Below are 20,650 nucleotides of genomic sequence, written 5' to 3' on the forward strand. Positions count from 1 at the left end.
CGGTGAAAAGCTGGAGCTCGTTGCATGTTACCCAGGGGGCCCTCCATAAGCGCACCCCATTGAATTCTGCCAGGAAGTTCTTCCACATGAGCAGATCGTCCCTTATACCTGCGCCCAAGCGAATCCTATGCCAACCTTTGGAGGCCCGCCCTGCCGCTGCTGTTAACCGCCTTGCAAACACCCGCCCTGCCGGGATCACCCTCCCTGCAAAATTCAACCTTCCAATCAAAGACTGTATATCTCTCAAGGATACCCTGTGGCAGCTGAGCACTGTGTCTATTTGAGCAATGCATTCCTCTACCTTCTCCCGGGGCAGTCTGCATAGGCCTTCCGTTGTGTCGATCTCTATCCCCAGGTAGGTCAAACGGGTGCAGGGACCTTCTGTTTTTTCCCCGGCCAATGGAACCCCCAACTCGGCGGCTAGACCGATGAATTTATTCAATAGGGAGCCACAAATGTCCGTGCCCTTCCCCCCGATGAACAGGAAATCGTCCAAATAATGTGTTTTGACTCCCCTGCTCTCTAACACATGCACTGCCCATTCCAAGAATGTGCTAAATGTTTCAAAGTAGGCGCAGGATATGCTGCATCCCATCGGCATACATTTATCCACATAGATCCCCCCCTCAAACTGGAAACCCAACAGGTGAAAACTATCAGGGTGGACCGGGAGCAATCTAAAAGCCGCCTCTATGTCCACTTTGGCCATTAGTGCGCCTCTCCCCAAACTCCTGGCCCCGTCCACCGCCTGGTCAAAGGACGCATATGATACTGCGCATACCTTTTCATCCAGCCAGTCATTAACTGAGTTGCCCCTGGGGTGCGATAAGTTATGTATTAGTCGGAATTTTCCTTGCTCCTTCTTGGGCACCACACCCAGGGGTGACACTATGAGGTTGTCCAAGGGGGGGGACGCGTATGGGCCTACCACCCTCCCCAAACAAAGTTCTTTCTTTATCTTGTCCCGAACCACCCCGGGGTAGACTTTCACTGACTTGGAGTTATCTGCTGAGCGTTGCATCAAAGGCCCTGCATACGGAATTGTAAAACCCCCAGTGAAACCTTTCAACAAGATGTTCCTCTCCCGCACAGCGGGATAGCGGGCTAACCAAGGCAAGAGTTTTGGAAGAACGATGGGAGATGGCCCCTTTTGTGCTAGGTCCCCCCCGCTCTGGGCAATGAACGACGCTGCTCCCCTTAAAGCGCACTCGCCACCCCCGAATGGGTTGTTCCCCTGCCCTCCACCCCTTGCCGTGCGACCGCGCACCCCTGTCCTTCCCCCCCGTTTGCAGTTATTACCATCGTGCTGGGGTCCCCCTGCGCCGGCGTTTAGGTATGCGTGGTGCTCCCTCGAGACAAATGAAACACGAGCTGCGTTACCTTAAAGAGAGATACATTTATTAGTGTATACACATGGCATGATCTGTTGCAATGACAAAGAGTATCGGGGCATCGCGAGTATTACATGTTGGGTGCACTGCCCTCTTTGTGGGGCCACGTATTCGGGCCCGGTCCCGCAGACCTGCAAAATTTTGCAGCGTGTGTCATGCTGCCGCATGTGGAACACTCGTGCCTAAAACGGCAATGGGGCACCCAATTGCAGTGGCCATCATTGAAGTTTCTGCATGGATGGGCTATGCGCGCCAACCCTTGCGTGCCTACGCCCCCTCTCCCCCCTCTGGAATTTCCTGGCTGTGAACTTAGCCACCCCCTCCCCCCAACTGGCCCTGAGGGGGCCTCAAACTGTTGAAACTCCCTGCGCCCTGCCCTTGAAGTGGATGGCAACGCCTGCTGCACGGCGCGCGTTCCATCGAAAGCTTGCCCAACTGTGCTGGATCCCCTTGTGATGAGACTGTCGGCAGAAACCGGCCTTGGATCCAACCAATCCTCCACTAGTTTGTGTTCCCATTTCAGCTTGGGGTCGACTTCCATTCTTTTCCTAAACCTCTGATCCCTCAGAAGCCATGCAGTACCCCCCCACTTCCTATGCTCTTCAATTACGCATTGGCTATAATTGTACAGCGCCGGCCCCTGCTCGGGCTTTGACTGAACTATGATTTGTGCAAGGATTCTAAAGCCTGCCACCCAGTTCTGGAGGTTCTCCTCAGGCCTCACCCTCTTCCTTGCTTTCACCCCCTCCCTGTTCCCACTGGCCTGCAGGGTATCGTAACCTTTTGTTTCGTGCTCTAGTAGTGAAAAGGTGTCTATGAACCTTCCTTTCACAATCTCCTTTTGAACACAGTCCGGTATGTGCCAACATAAGTAATTGTTTTCCGTGATTGCCGGAAGCCCTTCCGCAGCCCTACCCGTGAGGGAGGGAGGCTCTGCCGGGTGTTCGCACTTCGCTGGTCCCCCTGTCCTGTTGTCTTCGCACCGTGCAGCCCCGGGGACAGTGTTTTTTGTCGAGGTCTTCTCCCCCGCTGCCCACACCTTGCTGGGGCCTGTTACCCCTTCCCCCCTAGTTGGCTCCTTCCCTTGCGCCACAGGATTCCCCCCGCGCAACACATCCATTATAATATCCATTTTTGCTCCCCAGTCCAACTCACCCTCCAAGGCACGTCCCTTGGCCGGCGGAGCCCCAAAACGCCTGCTTTGCCATGCCTCGTCATGTGCCTCACCAGTGGGGTGAGGGGGTCCCGATCTGTTAATGCGATCACCCGCCGGAGAAGTTGACGCCTCCCTGTCTCTCCCCTCCGCCACTAAGGCAGTCAAAGCGGCCAAATCCTCCTCCAGCTCTCTCTTCGTCTTTCTTCCCCTGGGGCACCCGCTCATTTTTGCTTGTCTCTTGCGTGAGCCCACTGACTCTCCCAAACCAGAAGAAGACTGAGAGTCGGAGCTATTGTTTGGGGAAGGGGAGATGCTTGCTTGCGTGATAATAATGTCGCCGGTAGGCTGGGGGGCGCCCATCTTGATCATCGCCGCTTCCCACCCTATAGATTTCGCAAGTACTGCAAATGTGGCCCATGCTTCCGCGTTCATGGTCTGACCCTGTGCTGGCGAAAGGGCTGTCTCCACCTCGACTGTCCCTTCGTCCAATTGTGTGTCAGCGACTATCTCCATATCTGGGCCTTGCGTGTGGAACATGGCGACCTGTGGGAAAATATAATGCTGTCACAACCGGCCTTCAGTACAGAAAAATCGCCACCCCTCTCATAACCCGGCTTCCCTTGCCTGCCCCCGTCGCCACCCCGGGCAATGCTTGGTGCCCCCATTACCTTGTGATTACACGACCGTCCCCCTCGGCTGCGATGGGCCTGGCTCTGTCACTCTTCTCCGCCCTATGTGTCCTGGGAGATGGGAAAAAACTGCATGAGCTATGGGAAGGCCAACCATTGCATTGCCCCTTTGTTGGCCCCGCCCCGTTCGCTTAAGATGATGTGCTGTTTATCCCATATATCACCCCTAGCATAATGTGTTTCGAGCCGCTCAAAGGCGAGGGGTGGAACCAGGGAAAATACTACGACCTTCCCCCCCTCCCGGGCACGGCAGTATGTGAAATAACTCTCCTAACCGCCCGACTATCTTTCCAGTAGTGCCAGCGGAAGGCGGGGCGGCGTTAAGCTACCTTGAGCACATGACCCCCCTGCCCCCGTCTGTAGGCAGCCCTGCGAGGCGCTGCACCGATCGCTCCTGCCCACTGTTCCATCCCACAGAGGCCCTGTGAGCCGCTTCACTGGTACCTCGTGCTCCCTGCCTCACCCAATGGTACCTGCTGCCCAATGCTGCAACCGCACGGGCGCCCTGCGAGGCGCCGCACCAGCTCGTCCTGCATACCATTCCACTTGAAACGAAACCGACCCGGGGCCCCACTGTCTTGCCATTACCCATGACGCCCCCATGGTGCCCTGTACGTACCCGGTCCACCATGATAACTGTATAACCTCGTGTAGCCACAATATACCTGATAACGTAACATATGAACCCCCGTCCGCACTTGGCATGAACTTCAATGAAGACACACCCCGTGTCGTCCATGCCACTACTCTCCATTTCCACGTCATTCCCCCCCCCCCAATTGCAACACGCCTTCCCCGACACTCTAATCCTTCCAGCAACTGGCTTCGTGCAACCCACACCACAGGACATATTAGTTGACTCCAGTGTAACAAAACCAACGAAGACATATATAGTGGCATATATACCAAAACCAACGAAGACCTATATAGTGGCCAGTCACTGGCCATGCCAGTAGTTATGGAATTTCCCGTAAAACACAATGGCAAAACAAAACCCTTGTAATTCACTGAAAGAAAACCCTCAGCCAAGATGCAGTTAAATTGTGCAGATTCAACGCAACAAAACCCCCGCAACCCAGAGCATGGGGGAAGCCATGACCAGTCCCCACCCGGCGCATCCCCATTGGAAAGCCCAACAACGCATACAAAGCGAAGCCATTCACAATGTCATACAAAATGGCATTATGGGCGACATCAATGCGCCGAGTTTAACTGGTCACGACCTCCCACACCCAGTCAACGTCAAGGGCTCCGCAGCGCCAAATCTGCCCAACTCAAGCACTCTAATTGATTTTTTTTTTTTTGACTATATACATATATTTTAGAATACAAACCGAAAACGATGCCCACCACAATGGCATCAACCCCCAAAGCCCTACCACAATAGCCCGTCCAACAGTCTAGGCCCGTGCCGTTCTGTGTTTTCAAACCATCCCTTCCTACACGGGAGGCTGCCCCCCCTTTCCAAAGGCCCGACGCATTCTCTATCCTAAGATAAACAAAATTTCAAACCTCTCCCTACATTACTATACATTGCCCAAGCCACCTCGCCATGACCGCATTCCTTCTGTACATTTCCCAAGTACCCCATCCCTTGGCCTAGCCCCTGACCCCCCTCCTTCATCCCTACCGCAGAGCGCCCTGACCATAACTCCATTCCATGCCACCGCGAGGCCCAACCTCCAAAATCACAATAATTCTCTCTGATGTTCCCCCAGGGCAGGGGGAAGGGGGGGGTCGTGCACTGGACGCCGCGGAGTGTCTCCACGTCCTGCTAGTGTGCTCCAGCTTCCACTGAGCCCGAGGCCAGGCCGATTTGGTCTCTAGGTTTTAGGTTTAGGAGGCCAGCACTGCACTGCCCACCCACCTCCCCTCTTGAGTAGACATCCCCCCATTAGCATGTCCTGGCTGCATGCCTTTCATCTCCCTGTGGACGGAGCATGCGCGTGCGGTGTCCCTTGTGCGGGCGAAAAGGTGCTAACAGCCCTTTTGTCCAGGCCTCACTGCCAGCCCCTACCAGGTGCCGAAGTTATACTACAACCAAATGCCTTCTATGGCGCCCACCCGGAAGAAAAAATTCCCCGTCCCCCGTGCCGTTATTGCCAAGAGGCATTGCAAACGCTTTGTCGCCCTTACTCCACCTCCTCATCTCGTGTCCCAACAATGGCCATGTAAATTGTCCACACCCTTTTCCTCATACCTTCCCGAGATGCATTTGCACGGTTGTTAACTACTTGGCTTTATGGCCTCCGAACCTCGTATCCCTTACGCTATCCCACCAACCCCTTTCGGAGATCCCCCAGCGCACCCCCCCCCCCAAATCATGACAAGTGGACCACATATGACCTTTATGCTGTAGCCACTTCCAGCGAACATTGCCTTATAAACACGACAAACGCATGTAGCGGCGGCCATGCCGACACATCCCCTATACATAGACGGTGTCCGCGCTGGGGGGAATAAACGAACAAACGCATGGCGCGGCGGCCATGATGACCCACCCCCAGGCTGTAAGCCATTTCTACAGAACCTTGCCTCATCACCAAAACAAACTCATGGCGCTGAGGCTATGCCGACGCACCCCATTCTCGTGCCTTGGCTCTCGGGCCATGCCCACATTCTCGCAAGATAGCGGCCCTACGCGGCTGCAAGATGCTTCAAATGAATACTGCCACGTAATACAAACCAACAAACGCATGGCGCGGCGGCCATCAACACATACTCCATAAATATAAACGGTGTTCCCTGGGGGGATTCGCCAACAATGCACCTTTCTTTATCGACCCAAGTAAAATATTTATTTTTGGCCCCGCCGGGATTCGAACTTGCGCTAGCAGGTTCTGCCTGACTGTGGATGCGAATGCTCTATTCGCTGTGCCACCTGGCCAGCTTGGCTCGAGGCAAACTTTCCCGCGCCTTGGCTCCCGGGCCACGCCACCTTATCATAAGATAGAAGCCCTATGCGGCTGCAAGATGCTTCAAAAGAATACTGTATCGTAATACAAAACACACGCATGGCGCGGCGGCCATCAAAACATACATTCAATACATATAACGCTGTTCGCGCGAGGGGGGGGGGGGGGATGGGGGCGGTGGGATTCGCCAACAAAGTATCTTTCTTTATCGACCAAAATAAAATACTTTATCAGCCGCGATTCGAACCTGTGCTAGCAGGTTCTGCCTGACTGTGGATGCGAGTGCTCGCCCCTCACTTCCTCACACCAGTCCGCTACAACACCCATTTCATCTTTGCACCAACGTTTCCCCTCTGCAACCGCTCCTTCCCCAGCACCTCTCTTAGCTGCTGAAACCCCAATTGTGTACCTGTAAAGCTCCTGTACCTCCTCCACCCCCGCCTTACTTCCTCTCTCTTAACCACCTCCAGTATTGCCCCTTTCAAGCGCCTATTCAGAGGCAAGACTCGGGCTGTGGCGATGGAACATACTGATTGAATTTTGTCAGAGCGTGCTGGGTTCGGGCTGATGGGAATTCTTGCTTTCACGTGTGCTGCCGCTTGGATTTCTTCCAATGAGACCGTGATTATTAGGAAGGTAATCTTTTGTGTGGGTATGAAGCAGTGGCATATTTTAATCAGGGAAGGGTAGGTGCCTGCATGTTGGAGCAACGTTCTATAACGATTGGACTTCATAAAATGCATTTCTTTGCGCTGCAGGCGCAGGTCAGAAAAATTCCCCTATCTGCTTTGACCATTTCTCGGTGCCTTTATTGGCGGCACTGCGGCACGCTTAGTAAACATATTGGGAGCCATTGGGTGCAGGTAGTGTACTGCGAGATGCACTTTCCCCATTCTCAAAATGCCCAATCAATGTACGACCTTGCCAGCACCATTTCCTTGTGCGAGCGCCAGTCAGAGTCCCCGCGTGACTGGAGAATGGAGATGACACACATTGTAGAACAGAGTGCTAATCTCCATAGAGCTTGTCCTTTTTATTTGATCATGTAAATGAGGTGTAAGAGTAATTGCTTCTGGTGGTGGCTCGTGACCACAGAGGATCAATTCCATAAAAATGAATGTCGTGGGATTACTCAGGGCATTATTTTTACAGAGCTGCTTCTGAATATGCATGGACATTTCCATTGGTCAGTGTCTCGAGATGCGCTAAGCAGGTTCCCACTCTTTTACCAGTGGTAAAGTGTCTGTGTGTGGCCCATTTCATAAGTCCCCTTTGTCGCCAACCACGGTGTTAGGAACAGCAAGCATACTGCCCACAGACCAGAGCTCGAAGCGTTACATCTATTTAATGAGAGGAAACCTCCCCATGGAGGCATTCAAACAGGCCCTGAGCAGAATCCCACCCGACCTCGTCCTGTTACCCTAACTGATTATAAAACTGGGTGGCTTTTTACCCGATATTTCACAGTAATTTTCTTTAGGATAACCTCCCAACTCACCGTGTGTTGTTTTCAAGATCCCTCGATGTGCTCGTTCGCTCCTGAATATTCATGCTAAAATGTTAAATCCCTCTAACTAATTAACTCACCAGCCCCCAAAGGCCGTGAGCAGTGAATTTTATTTATTTATTTATTCACATTTGTATAGCGCACTTGCAGCCCATGGACATCGAGGCGCTGTTACAAGTAGGTGTTGGATTCTTAATTCAGCAGATATGCATGAGACGAGAGGTCTTATGGATACACAATTACAGGCATAGTTACAAGTGAAGAATGATAATCATAATACAGTGACAGAATGCAGTCAGGTACGTTTCATACAAAGAGCTTGGTTTTAACAGCTTTGCGGAAGGCTTGGTGGGATTCAGTCATTCTGATGTGAGGTGGCAGTGCGTTCCAGTGGGTGGCGGCCCGCGTGGGAAAGCTGGCACCACCGGCGCGCACCTTGCGTGATTTGGGCGTGACAATCGTGTTGGAATAGCACGTTCTTAATGGTCTGGTGGCAGAGTGCTTGGTGATTCTTTGGGTCAGGTAGGGTGGAGCAAGTTCATGGAGGCATTTGTGGGTGAGGGCGAGTGTTTTGAAAACAATCCTCTCTTTCACCGGAAGCCAGTGTGCCTGTCTTCTGACTTCAGAGATGTGGTCTTTTCTCGCGGTGCCTGTGGCCGCCCTAAGTGCATTATTTTGAACTAGCTGAAGTTTGGCCAGGTTCTTATTGGAGGTCCCAACGAGTAGGGCATTACAGTAGTCCAGCCTAGATCCAATTATTGCCCTGGCAATGGTGAGGCAATTCTGGCGTGACAAGAAAGGTCTGGCAGCGTTGAGGACTTTCGAGTAATAGGCTGAGGAGGAGGCAATGGCATTGACCTGTCTATCCATTGACAAGTCGGAGTCTAGGTAGACTCCGAGTGTCTTCACATGATTGGAGACCTTGAATGAACTATACTTACTGAAGCCTTTTGTTGTTTTAAATAAATAAATAAGATAAAAAGATAAGTGTGCTTATTTGGAATTTTATAGTTTCACCACATGCACACTGTTGGACAATTAACAATCCTACTCACTGAAATTGGCTAAATTATGTGATTTATATGGCGAAACCAGAAAATGGGGGCAGTGCTGGAAATGGAAATGATTAATTGGGGCATGCCACCAGCAGCCGGATGAGGGGACACTGCCAGGAAAAGGCACAAGGGAGTTGGAGAACACGGGAGAATGTTCTAAGCCCCCTCCCCATAAATACACTTTTCCAGTTCAGGAGATCAATGAGTTATTAACACCTGGAAAATAATCCAGTAAAGAGTGCTTCCTATGATGCTGCACACCTTTTAAACCTACAAAGACTGCAGAAATTATTTCTGCAGCGTGCACTCCTAACAGAGATATTCAGAGGTTTCCAGACATCATTTCAGAAGACGGTTGGCAACACAATGTACTCCATAGGTGTCCTTTCAGAAACCACCATGGGTAAGAACCATGGATGTGGTTTGAGTGTGACTTTATCTTTGTGAAAAACAGAAAGGTTCTCTGCCTTGTTGACTGTTGACTCCTGATGTCTGCACTTACACCTATGCACTTGCCACCTTGGCCATTACTTTACTCTTGTCTTTATTCTATGCCCATGTACTGTCCCCTTTCCCCATCCCATGCACTTGCATGATCTGAATGACACCTGGCCTAGTAGGATCGTTGTCTGTCCTCCCTTTGTACCCCTTCCCTTGCCTTGTCGCACCTTGAAATACTTGTGTATAGGCGCGTTATAAATGCCATATCATATCACACAGGCCCGTGGGTGTGGAAACAAGTCCATTGGTGTAATTTGTACAGAAATGCAATTTAGCCCAGCAATGCTAACATGCACTTGGCGGCGCAGTCAGTGGAACAGTGGCCCCGATTTATAAAGCATCATGTGTGTCCCTTGCAATATTCTAAAATGTCATTGATATAATATGATATATAATATGGCATTTATAACACGCCTACACACAAAGTAAAACACAGTACCATTGGAGAATGACAAAGCTTCTCTCAGCCTCCATCCATAGAATTGGGGGTTTTGTGAATTTACCTCATCGGCGAAGGAGCGTGCATTCAATACAGTAACTAAGTGCGCTGCAGCTGCACACATCTGTAATACCTCAAATACTTACACAAAATTGGATCTAAAAGCCTAAAATCTGATTCCTCAAGTAGAATATAATCAGGGTCCCAACACACTCCACTAGCACGGTGCCTGTGGCCAAGGACGGGGAGCTCTGCTTTCTGTGTGTGCATTTGTGGGATGTGGGGGGCCTGTATCTGGAGTGTTGCAGGGCTTGGTCTGCCCAAAGCAGGGGGCTTTATCTGGAGTGCTGCGGGCTGTGCTCTCGGCCCCCTTTGTGTGTGGTCTATGCGCTCCCTGATATCTGGAAGGGACCCCTGTGCCTGGGGTGCTTCTCTGGCCCCTTGGTCCGTGCCGTGGAGATGTGTCTGGAGTGCGGGGCTCTCTGTCTCTCTGTGGCCTCCTTAACTGGGAAAGTGTGGTGGGAGTCGTGGGACCCTGCGGACTGGATCCCCCATAATTTATGCCATCCCTCACACAAAGGGGACAATGCGGACACACAATGACCTGCTCCCACTGAAGGCCAGAGGACCCAGAGACACTTTCCCTGCTGAGTTAACAGTTAGCAAGTGCCCTGGCATTTTAACCCCCAGTCCCTTGTTCTGTCTTTGTCTGGGGCCTGTTATTCTTAATCCAGCTCTGTGCATTCAAAATATCACCATAAAAATAATGGGCCAATGAATATCTGCCACAATAATCAGTTCTGCCTCTGGGTAAATAGTGAGAGGTTACGCTGCGCGCCCCAGTTTCCCAAGTGTATGGCCTCACATGGTGATAGGACGCCGCCATGCACCTCTTCCCTGCCACATTAGGGTCACTGGGTTTAGGGTATTCAGTTTCAGGAGGATACTTTGATAATATCACGTCACCCCAAGTGCTCATGTGAGTGAGGGGAGGCTAGGTGTGCCGGGATGAGCGGTACCTCAGGCTCCAGGGATGCCGGGAAACAGACGGTGGAATGGGCTGCTAGGGTGGCCGGATTGCAAGGTCAGAAGCAGGGCACTGCAGTTAATGGCAGTCTGGAAAGAACACCCCTCAGTGCGTTCAGTCAGTGTCTTGTCTCTATGATAAATGATAATATGGTGTAGTGTCGTACAAATGATTCTTCCATTCTGATATATTTTTTTTCAGACCTACATCTTCGTGTGGAGTTCCTTCCTTTCTGTGTTCTCAACGCCAGCAAACAGTACCACCATTGAGCAGCTGACATCCAGCCTTATCTGTGACCGCTGTGGGAGGTAAATGAATACGAAGCAACATATTGAAAATGGACAGCATATGTTAATGATCTGATCTGTTAGTCCATATCTATGTCTATGAGCTTATAACGTGCCGATAGCCCGCAGGCATCAGGGCGCGGGGAGACCAGTAGTGTTAAATTCACGGATAATAGGACTTTCGGGATTTGTGGTGTCCCAGCAGAACTGAGAAGATCATATGTGCTTTAAAGCTATTGGAATAACAATGTTTTCATTGCAGCCTTGTCCTACTTGTTCCAACACTAAAGATTGCTGTCTATCTTCCATTGAATCAGAGAATACCACAAAATTAACTTCAAACTCTATGACACTGAACGCATGCTTCACTTCAGTTTTTCGGGGCCTAGGGGTTTCCTTCTTTTTAGGGGCATAGTTTGAACAGGTTGCAACTGTTAAATCTCTCAAATCTAAACTATAACCCAGATAGGACTGGCCTAAAAGTAACCTATGCAAATAAATACTTGAAATCACTGCTTAGGTGTGTACTCCGTGCACAAGATACGGTTTTGAAGTGGGACTATTTTATTCCCTATTTTGTAAACTTGGAAGTAAAATGATTTGTAGGGAGTAAAAATGTAAATCCAGTTCCCCACGGCAGTATTTTGTAAGCAAAATGCTTTAACTAAAAAACGGAAAGGTTTTTCTAATAATTATGTTGCACCTAGTTACTCATACACATTAAAAGATCATGTGCATGTCTACCGATCGAGCAGTAATAATTGTACTTTCTTCCTTGGTACTACGTGCGCTACCTCTCCAAACATCCATGGAGCTGTGTGCGTGAAAGCAGGGGCTCAGGGTCCAGTGTTTGTTTCCTATTTTTTGTTTGGAGTATTTGTAATCAGTTTTTCTTTTTGGGGGAGTACTCGCTTATTTTCAGGGAGTACAGTGATAAACTTGTAAGCCAAAGCAATACATTTCAGATTTGTCTCCTCTTTGGTATTCAGCGGAAGTGGTCCTCCAAAGAAGTGTGAAGCACAAAAGAAGTCGGGAGGACACTGTGGAATCCATCATTTGCTTGAATAAAAGCTTCTGATTTAGCAGTACTAAAAGAACGAACATGTCTACACCTACAGGAAAACCCAAGGATCCAAAACAGAGGTCAATCGTTGATATGTTTCCTCCAAAAGCAAGAGGAGCTGGCCCTACTCCAGGCTCTGATTCAAGCAAGCGCAAGAGGTCTGAGGATACCTCAAGTGGCAGTTCAAACACAGCTGCACATGTTGTCCAACCATCGGCTAGCACATCAACTCTTGCTGGCAGCAAAGCTGCTTCTTCAGGTGCAGACAGTGCATCTACATGTGCTGACATTGGTTCACTATCTCCACATGCTGACTCTTTGTCTACAGCTCCACCTTCCTTGGCTGACATAGCATCTCCTTCATTTGTAGTGGCCACTGAAGGCTCTTGTTCACGTGCAGACATTGCTGTGACGGTTTCACGTGATGCTGATGACCCAAGCAACACTTCAACGTTCCTGGATAGCGCAGAGTGCTCTTTCAACCCTGATGTTGAGGATTGTTCTTCCCGTATTGGCATGTTTGATGATCCTCCCACTGGTGCTTGCTCTCCCGACATTTCACTCCTCGGGGAGAGCACAAGCAGCTCTTGGTTGCAGAGCGATAACAGTATGCAGATGTGTCTAGCTGAGCAGGGCATTCCAAGAAGATCTCCAGCTCCCAATTTAGATGACAGTGTGGTGACTGATCTGTCCCCAAATCCATGCAGTGACCCTGTACAGCCAAAACTTCCTACATACCCTGTAACTGGTTCCCGTAAGTTTAACGGAGACTACAAAACATATCCTTGGGTGGAGTATTCCGTTCTGAATGATAAAGTATACTGCTTTGCATGCAGACATTTTGGTTCTAATTCTGGAGGAGGGGGGCGTGCACGTGGCAATGTTCCATTTGTTGATCTTGGCTTCGCTAAATGGGAAAAGACACGTTGTTCTTTAAAGATGCACTCAGATTCTGATAAGCATAAGTCTTCGGTTGTAGCTTGGGCAGACTTTAAGCGTGTACAACAGACTACAGGCCCTCACCACTCAATTGTTTCAATGCTAGAAAAGGTTGGGGACCAAGAGATTGAAGAGAATCGTCAACATGTGCTGCAGTTACTAAAGGTTGTATGTGTTTTGGGTCGTCAAGGACTTGCTTTCCGAGCCACAGATGAATCGCAAGACTCCCACAATAAGGGAAACTTCATAGCAATATTGCGTTTGCTGTCTGATAATAATGAACTTCTTAAAGTAAAAATGGCTAGACGATATGGGCACTACACATCTCCAGAGTATCAAAATGACATGATCTCAGTTGTGGCAAATCTTATACGTCAGAATATCGTTAGGAAAGTGACAAAGCACTTTGCAGTGTTGGTTGATGAAACCAAAGACATTTCGCATAAAGAACAGATGAGCTTTGTGATCCGGTTTGTAGATCAAGATGGGAACATTCAGGAAAAAGCCATGGGATGTTACCACATGGAGAAGTTGGATGCCTCCAGTTTAGCTGCAGCCATTGACAAATCTGTACGCAATGCTGGCCTTGACTGGAAGAACTGTGTGGCACAATGCTATGATGGGGCATCAGTTATGAGTGGCTGTTTCAATGGAGTGCAAGCGAAAATAAAAGAAATTGCTCCACAGGCAGTTTACATTCACTGTCATGCACATCGTCTAAACCTTGCGTTAGTGCAAACTATCACTAACATACAAACAGTGAAGGATTTTTTCTCAACTTTGCAGGCTGTGTATGTGTTCCTTTCACAAAGTTCTCCTCGGCACGAACTCTTTGTAAAAGCTCAAACAGAAAGCGGTCTGGAAGTACAAGAATTAGAAAGACTTTGTGGCACTAGATGGTTTTATTGGTACGCGTGTGTTAAAAAAATACAGGCTCGATTTGAAACCATTATAGTTGTTCTCAGTGTAATAGAATCATCGCAACAACGTGACAAGCAGGCTTGTTCAGAAGCCAGAGGACTTCTCCGAAATATGCAGTGCTTTGAGTTTTTGCTAACTTTGTTAAGTATGGAAGCAATTCTGAAAAAGATTCGTGTGTTATCTGATGAACTTCAGAGAAAGCATCTTGATTTGCCAGATGCGAGTCACCTAATTCAAGTGACAAGAACTGCCCTCGTCAACCTTAGACAAGAATGCCATTGGGTGAAAATCGTCAATGACGCAACGGAATTGGCAGAAAAATGTGGTATTGAAACAGTTGAAGACCACGACCGCAGAGCTTTACCAGTAAGGCAGCACCAACTGAGCAGCAAACTCAAAGAATACCTTGTTGGTACTACTGTAGGGAAGAGGCCTGGACATTATGAGCACTCTGAGGATCGAATGCCACAGACTGAACGGATAAAGCAAGAGGTGTTTTTCTGCACCTTGGATAGGTTTGTAAGAGAGTTGGATGCTCGTTTTATAGATAACATGGGGCTTATCAAGGCTGCCGGCATGTTCAATCCAAGGGCTAAAAATTTCTTGGAGGACTCATCTGCAGATCTTCTTGCTCGGCACTACCTAGGGCCCCAAGTAGATTATGCTGCATTGCATTCAGGACTTGACACTGCAAGGGGCTATTTATCTGGCAAGACTTTAGCAGGTATTCACTCTGTCAGGTACTATCTCAATGAATCTCCAAGAGGCTTTTCTGATGTCCTAAATCTGTTGGATCTGGTTCTTGCATTGCCGATTACAACTGCAACAAATGAGAGGTTCTTCTCCTGTTTGAAAAGAGTTAAAAACTATTTGCGAAATAGATGTGGAGACAACAGACTTAGTGATTTGTTGGTAATGGCATGTGAACCTATGGAGGTTGACGAGGTAAATTTGAGTGATGCCATTGAACGATTTGCTGACATGCGACACAGGAAGTATCCTCTGAAAAGATGAACCATTATATTCTTTGACACTGTTAGATTATAGCTCAATTTTCCAGTTAGGTCTTTCTTTTCAAGTCACGCAGACCTAATCAGCACCACATACAGTCTTCAAAACCATATGCTACTCTCCTACACTACCAGCCTCTTCTCCTCATGAAGTCAGCCATGATACATCGCTCATGCACTACAACCAGTTTGTCTCACCTTCAAAACACTGCATGGTATGCTGTTGAGTTTAGTCAACATCCTATTTTTTACCAGTGAGCTAAGCAACAATGGACCATTACGTCAGAAACATCATGTGTGTCTTTAAAATGGCATCATCTGCCACACCGCCGGCATCCTACAGATTTTCAGTCTAAGCAACAGCAAGACATTCAATTAGCCTTTTCCTGTGAAGCCAGACAGGCACTACTAGTAGCACAGCCACAAGCATCTGTCAACCGCCAGTCTCTTAGAATCTGAGTAGCCTCCATCAGCATCTTCTTGACAGGTCAGCCAGAAGCTGCACCACAGCTGGAGTCGTGTCATGAAAACATTTGCTATCCGATTCCCGCCTGGCTCTTCTTCATTTCCAGTCAAGGAAGCAATGATGAGCCATCTAAGCAGCAACTTCCATTAAGCCAGTCACCAGCTACCCCACAGCTACAGTTCTGTCTTCACAATGCCAGCACCGTATCCTTGATTTGTAGTCAACCAAGCAATGATGAGACACACCCAGTCAGTGCCCTCTGTTAAAACCAGCCCGGCACCATCGGCATCACAGCCAGTATTCTGTGACCTCAAAACAGCACCTGCCATACTTGCAGCCTCTTCTCTGCCAAACACCTGCAGCTCCACTACCAGAGTTCTGTGACCTCAAAACAGCACCTGCCATACTTGTAGCCTCTTCCCTGCCAAACACCTGCAGCTCCACTACCAGAGTTCTGTGTCTTCTTGATCTGTTGCCATTGAACACTCACAGACCTCTCCTCTGGTTTCCAGTCACCTAAGCAACAACCTGCCTTCGAGTCAGAATCTTCACCTCACATGCCATTGAAACAGCAGCACCGGCACGTCTGTCAAGCCACTGTTCTGCTCAATCTGGTAAGAAACTACATTTTAAGTCTTATGATCAGAGTGAAGGAAGAGCAACTGTTGGGCATTATCCAAAAATCTATATAATAGTACTAATTGTTGGAATGTGTACCATTGTGGTGTGGGGTGTGGAGGACAATGAACATGTAGGAACAGAAACCTAGGCATATAAAGAGTGTTGGTGAGTGTGGGAGTAATGCAAAATGCAGCCAGGATTTTTTCCCCCATAAAATCTGGGCACTGGACTGATGAGGCTTTTGGTACTGAAGTTTGTATCACTCAGTAATGCAATGTATGCCTTGAGCACATTTTGAACTAATCTTTTGGCAGCCAAAATAACACAAGCAGAAGAGTCATTAAAAACTGAGGATGCCATACATGTTTTCTGGTGAAATATTCTCCAATCTCCCCTTTTATCCTGGCTTTCTCCTATCCCCGTGCCCGCCTATCCGTCCCTGTCCCCCCAGAATGTGATTTCGTTCTGTAGTCCTGTTGAAATAACAGGGCAGATCCACATAAAGAGGGGATTGGGGTTCATACACTTCACGTGGCAACATGGACTTTGACACTGATACATATGATGATCCATTCTTGTATGAAATGTCACAATACACTGATATCGTAACCATTTTTTTCTTAATGCACTGAGCGATAATGCTTTATTAGGCCACTTCCTGTGATGTCATGGTGGGGGCGTGGTCTAATGACATCACTTCCTGTGGGGGTGTGGTCAAATGACATCACTTCCCGTGATGTCACTCGTGGGGGTGTGGCACTGTGATGTCACTTCCGCTACCCCTGGCATTTTGGTGAAATGACGTCCCTGCGCTTGCTGGATTTAGAAACACAGAGTGCCATCTATCCCTGATGGAGTAGATAGCCATGTCTCTTGTAGGCAAACAATGTCGAATTTAGTTAGCAAAGAATGTTCTTATAGATAAGATGTCTGAAGCCTCTAGTATTCCAACTGTATATGGTGGTCATCTCATCTTGCAGGGGAAGTGGCTGTTATTGCTCTTTGTTTGGATTCAAAGTTGAAGCTAACCAATCCCATTTTAGCTTGTCTCTAAGGGCATAGGGCTTGGGGTGTAATATTTCAAATTCTCTTTTGGCATTTTGCTGTCCCTTAATCATTATTTTGAACACAACATTTTCGCGTGGCAAGTCCAATTCAGGAACTTGCCGGGGATTGATACTCTTTTGTAAATTGGCAATTGCAGGGACTCCGATCCTTTGGTTTCTCACATGCTCGCTTGGGGCATGGAAGTCACTGGTGCTCGCTGTTGTATTTTCTTGAATGAGCCCCAGTCATTCTATCTGTGTTCTTTTAGGTCGAAGCCCGTGAGCAGAAGAGCTCAACTAATTCGAGAAGTAGTGAACGCACAATTTTAGAGTTGATGTGTAAACGTAAACAATCAAATCGTTTTGGTACAGGGAAATCAATAGCTGCTATGTCGATAGACTCTAAATCTCGTAGTTTCGATATATGCTGGTAATGCTCATGGGTTCAGCACAACTGGTTTTTCACATCCATTTAGCATTTCTTCTCTATCAGCAGTTATTCTATTTGGAGCAGACGGAAGGGTCTTTCGTCTTTCTTCTAGAGTCAGGAAATTACTCTTTGACAGGACTACTGATGTAGGTCGATTCTTGCTTGGTGCCGTCATATCATTGTTTTCCTGTGTGGCTGGGGCTGCCACAACTGTGTTTGAGGATGTTGATGATTACACATATTATTTCTCTAGCTTTTTCGTAGTCGGAGATTCCCTCCAAATCACTGAAGGGTTGTCTCTCAATGCTGGTGGTGGATGTAGATTGGATGTAGATTGCTGCCCTGTCTCTTTGAGTGAAGGAAGTTCCGTTATTGGGTCTGGAATTGTGAGAGGCTTGCTACGCTCTTTGATCTTGGAGGTCTCTGTGTTGGGGAGATGATCCTTTAGGTTTCGAATGAATCCTCTAGAGCCTTGGGTGTGTCATTTGAAGGTATATTTTTCGTCTTTTGAAGTAGTTGTTGATGGGTTAGTTTATTATTTCTTAGTTTTCTATTTTTTCTTGAATAAAAGCTTTCATAATTATCATTGAAGGTTTCATCTGGCATAGACACATCTTTAGATGGGTCGCTACTTGATGCTTCTAGATGTCCTGGTGAACTTAACATTTGAGGAATTTCAGTAACAGGATTTCTGGCAGTTTGCAGCTAAGTTTGGCTTGAGTGGCATTCAGCCACAAGTACATCAGAGCTTGTGGCCTCACTCAAGGATTCGTTATCAAGTTGTTTTTTTGGATCGATGTTCACAATTTAATTTTTACTTTAAACACTAGCGAATTAGATAGAACTTGTATGTAATTACTGTGAGCACTCCCATTTATTTCGATCTATGAAGGTTTTGATATTCCTTTGAATTCGCCTTGGAAAATGTTTCGATAGACAGGAATTAACTACCATGGGGTTCAGGTGTGTTCTTTTAGCAGCATCTTTGCCCCATTTCAAAATGTGTTTTGCTGCCTCCAGTTGGATTTTATTGCTTGCTCCAATTTCACTTATATGATCTGCTAATAGTTTCTGAAGTAAACTATCAGAGTTTGCTTCTTGATCTAGTTTTCTTTGCATTGTGGATATAAAGACTTCTATGTGTACGAGTTTAGTGTGTCATTGCCAGCAGGGTGGTTTGGTCCTTGTAGGTTTCACTAATGGACTCATACAATTTGAGGAACGGGTCTAGGGAAATTTTCGGCACTGACATGATTCTACAGTTGGTGTCATAGCTAGTTGTATTTTTTGTTCACAGTCGGGCTGCTTTTTTAATTATTTTTGCTCCCGTGTCTGTCCCTGTTTGAAGGGGTAATGGGTATATCATCAAGCGGATCGCTTTCTGAGTCAATGTCAGAGACAAATTTGTGGCATTCACATGCTTGCTTCGGTTGATAAGGGCTACAGTGAGTTGTGTTGGTGGCTGTATTCCTTCTGTTTTTACCATACCATTCTCCTCATTTAAAGTGTAGCATGAGGTTAGCTGCAGAGGTTCTTAGAAACATTTTTATTTTTGTCTCGTGAGCCTCTCTTACGTAAGGCAGCTCCAGGTCGGGGGTCGGGGGGGCCTAGACAAGGAGAGAAGGGGTGCATCTCAACTGAAATGTGGTCGGATGTCTTTTGATGGTTTGTTCTGCTCTCATGCTGGATTTACCCGTGGTAGTAATTCCAAGGACACGAGTTTCTTGTGTAACTGCTCCAGACCCGTGGTCATGACCATTCATTCTCATGGGCTCGCTCATTAGGTCTAGGTCTCCCTCTGATATTACTATGGAGGATTGTGGTGAGTGTACAGCATTTAGGGAAGAGCAAAGGCATGGGACAGGGGAATCACTGTACCATCGATCAGCCCAGGATTCATTGCAAGCCATTCGCCTTTCACTTTCTTGATAGGTTCCAAGTGAACGCTGTGGCATAGTTCTCACACATTGTTCTTTGAGTGGTAGAGTTTCTGCACCGACCTGAAGCACAGCAGCTGGAAAGCGCTCTAATATGGAATTAACAGGCCACCCAGTGGAGCAAGGAAGGAAGGGGGTTTGTGGGCGAAGCAGTATCTGAGATGGGGGGCCTAGAGAGGGGATGCGTTGCTGAACAGTCACCAAGGGCCGACTTCAGAGCCTCACCCATGTCTCCGGATATCAATCTTTGCCTTGCTCTATTGAATACAGAATGAGCTGGGGGCTGCAGCCACGGCTCTGTTGCGGCAGCAAATAGGTCTATCGATGGTAGGGATAACGCTGTAGAGATTGAAGCCTGACATGTGGAGTTGTTAGATCCTCTTGAGGTCAATTTGACTCCTTTATACGTTAGTGAGTTTGTATTTTTAGTTATGGTTAGTGAGGAACTGTTTTGAGAGCTGTGTCAACAAACGGGACGCCTGCTGCGGAGCTTGTCTCGTTTGTTGTGCCAGGCAACGAGCAGTCATTAAAATGTTCTGAAACTGAAAATACTCTTACTTTCATTGTAGAAGTTGTTGTAGTCAGTTGGATTTCCCTGTGACTCTAGAGTAAGCGGTTTTGGCTTCTGGTGCGCTGAACATCAATTGCGTTGGGGTCCATACTTAATGCACTGCTAGTATCTGCTGGGATGTGCTTTTGGTCATGAATAATGGTTTTTAGAATGTAAACTAAGTAACACGGTTTAATCGAGGATGTCTGTGATTTATTAGACAGATAGGGCTAGTAAGATAGTTTTTGCCTGTGCAACCTCCAATTGGATTATTATATTGTGTCACTTAAGTTCCAATTGATTAATTCAAAAAAATGTTGATGTGTATATGCATGCATTTTTCATATTGGTTCATGTATTTATGTTTTGACTAACTTACATAATTACAAACAGATCTAATTGATGTTTTAAAGGTTGTAATTGTAGGACCTATGGCCTACGTAATAAATTATGGAATTTTTTATATAACAAAAATACTATTCTCTGTGTATACTGTTCCTTGAGGCAATTCAATAACCCTTGGAATAGGGCCAAGTTGTAGAAAAAACTGGGCCTTTGAACTATTTTGTCAATGGTTCATCTGGGGGACTACCCTTTGTGTGTTAGTTCTGCTACTCATTTGTCCCCACAATGCCTTTTGAGTATTTATCCCTTTTGTGGCAGTATCTGCTGGCTCCGCACCCCACACTCAACGGGTAGC

At 47.6% G+C, this 20,650-nt stretch overlaps 1 protein-coding gene across 2 annotated transcripts in view; it reads left to right on the plus strand.

Annotated features, from left to right (window-relative positions):
- LOC138567238 (zinc finger MYM-type protein 1-like) overlaps positions 1-20,650 on the plus strand; it is a 46,076-nt gene that overhangs the window by 19,812 nt on the left and 5,614 nt on the right. Inside the window, exons 2-3 of one of the 2 annotated variants that reach the window (XM_069645235.1) lie at positions 10,882-10,988; positions 11,957-15,980. In XM_069645235.1, the coding sequence (XP_069501336.1) occupies positions 12,070-14,904 (2,835 nt within the window). In that variant the 5' untranslated portion in view covers positions 10,882-10,988; positions 11,957-12,069 and the 3' untranslated portion in view covers positions 14,905-15,980. The remainder of the gene's footprint in view (positions 1-10,881; positions 10,989-11,956; positions 15,981-20,650) is intronic. The other variant, XR_011302142.1, reaches the window with a different exon arrangement.

Source organism: Ambystoma mexicanum, chromosome 2p (genome assembly GCF_040938575.1).
Source record: "Ambystoma mexicanum isolate Mex_15411 chromosome 2p, UKY_AmexF1_1, whole genome shotgun sequence".
Lineage (NCBI taxonomy): Eukaryota > Metazoa > Chordata > Amphibia > Caudata > Ambystomatidae > Ambystoma > Ambystoma mexicanum.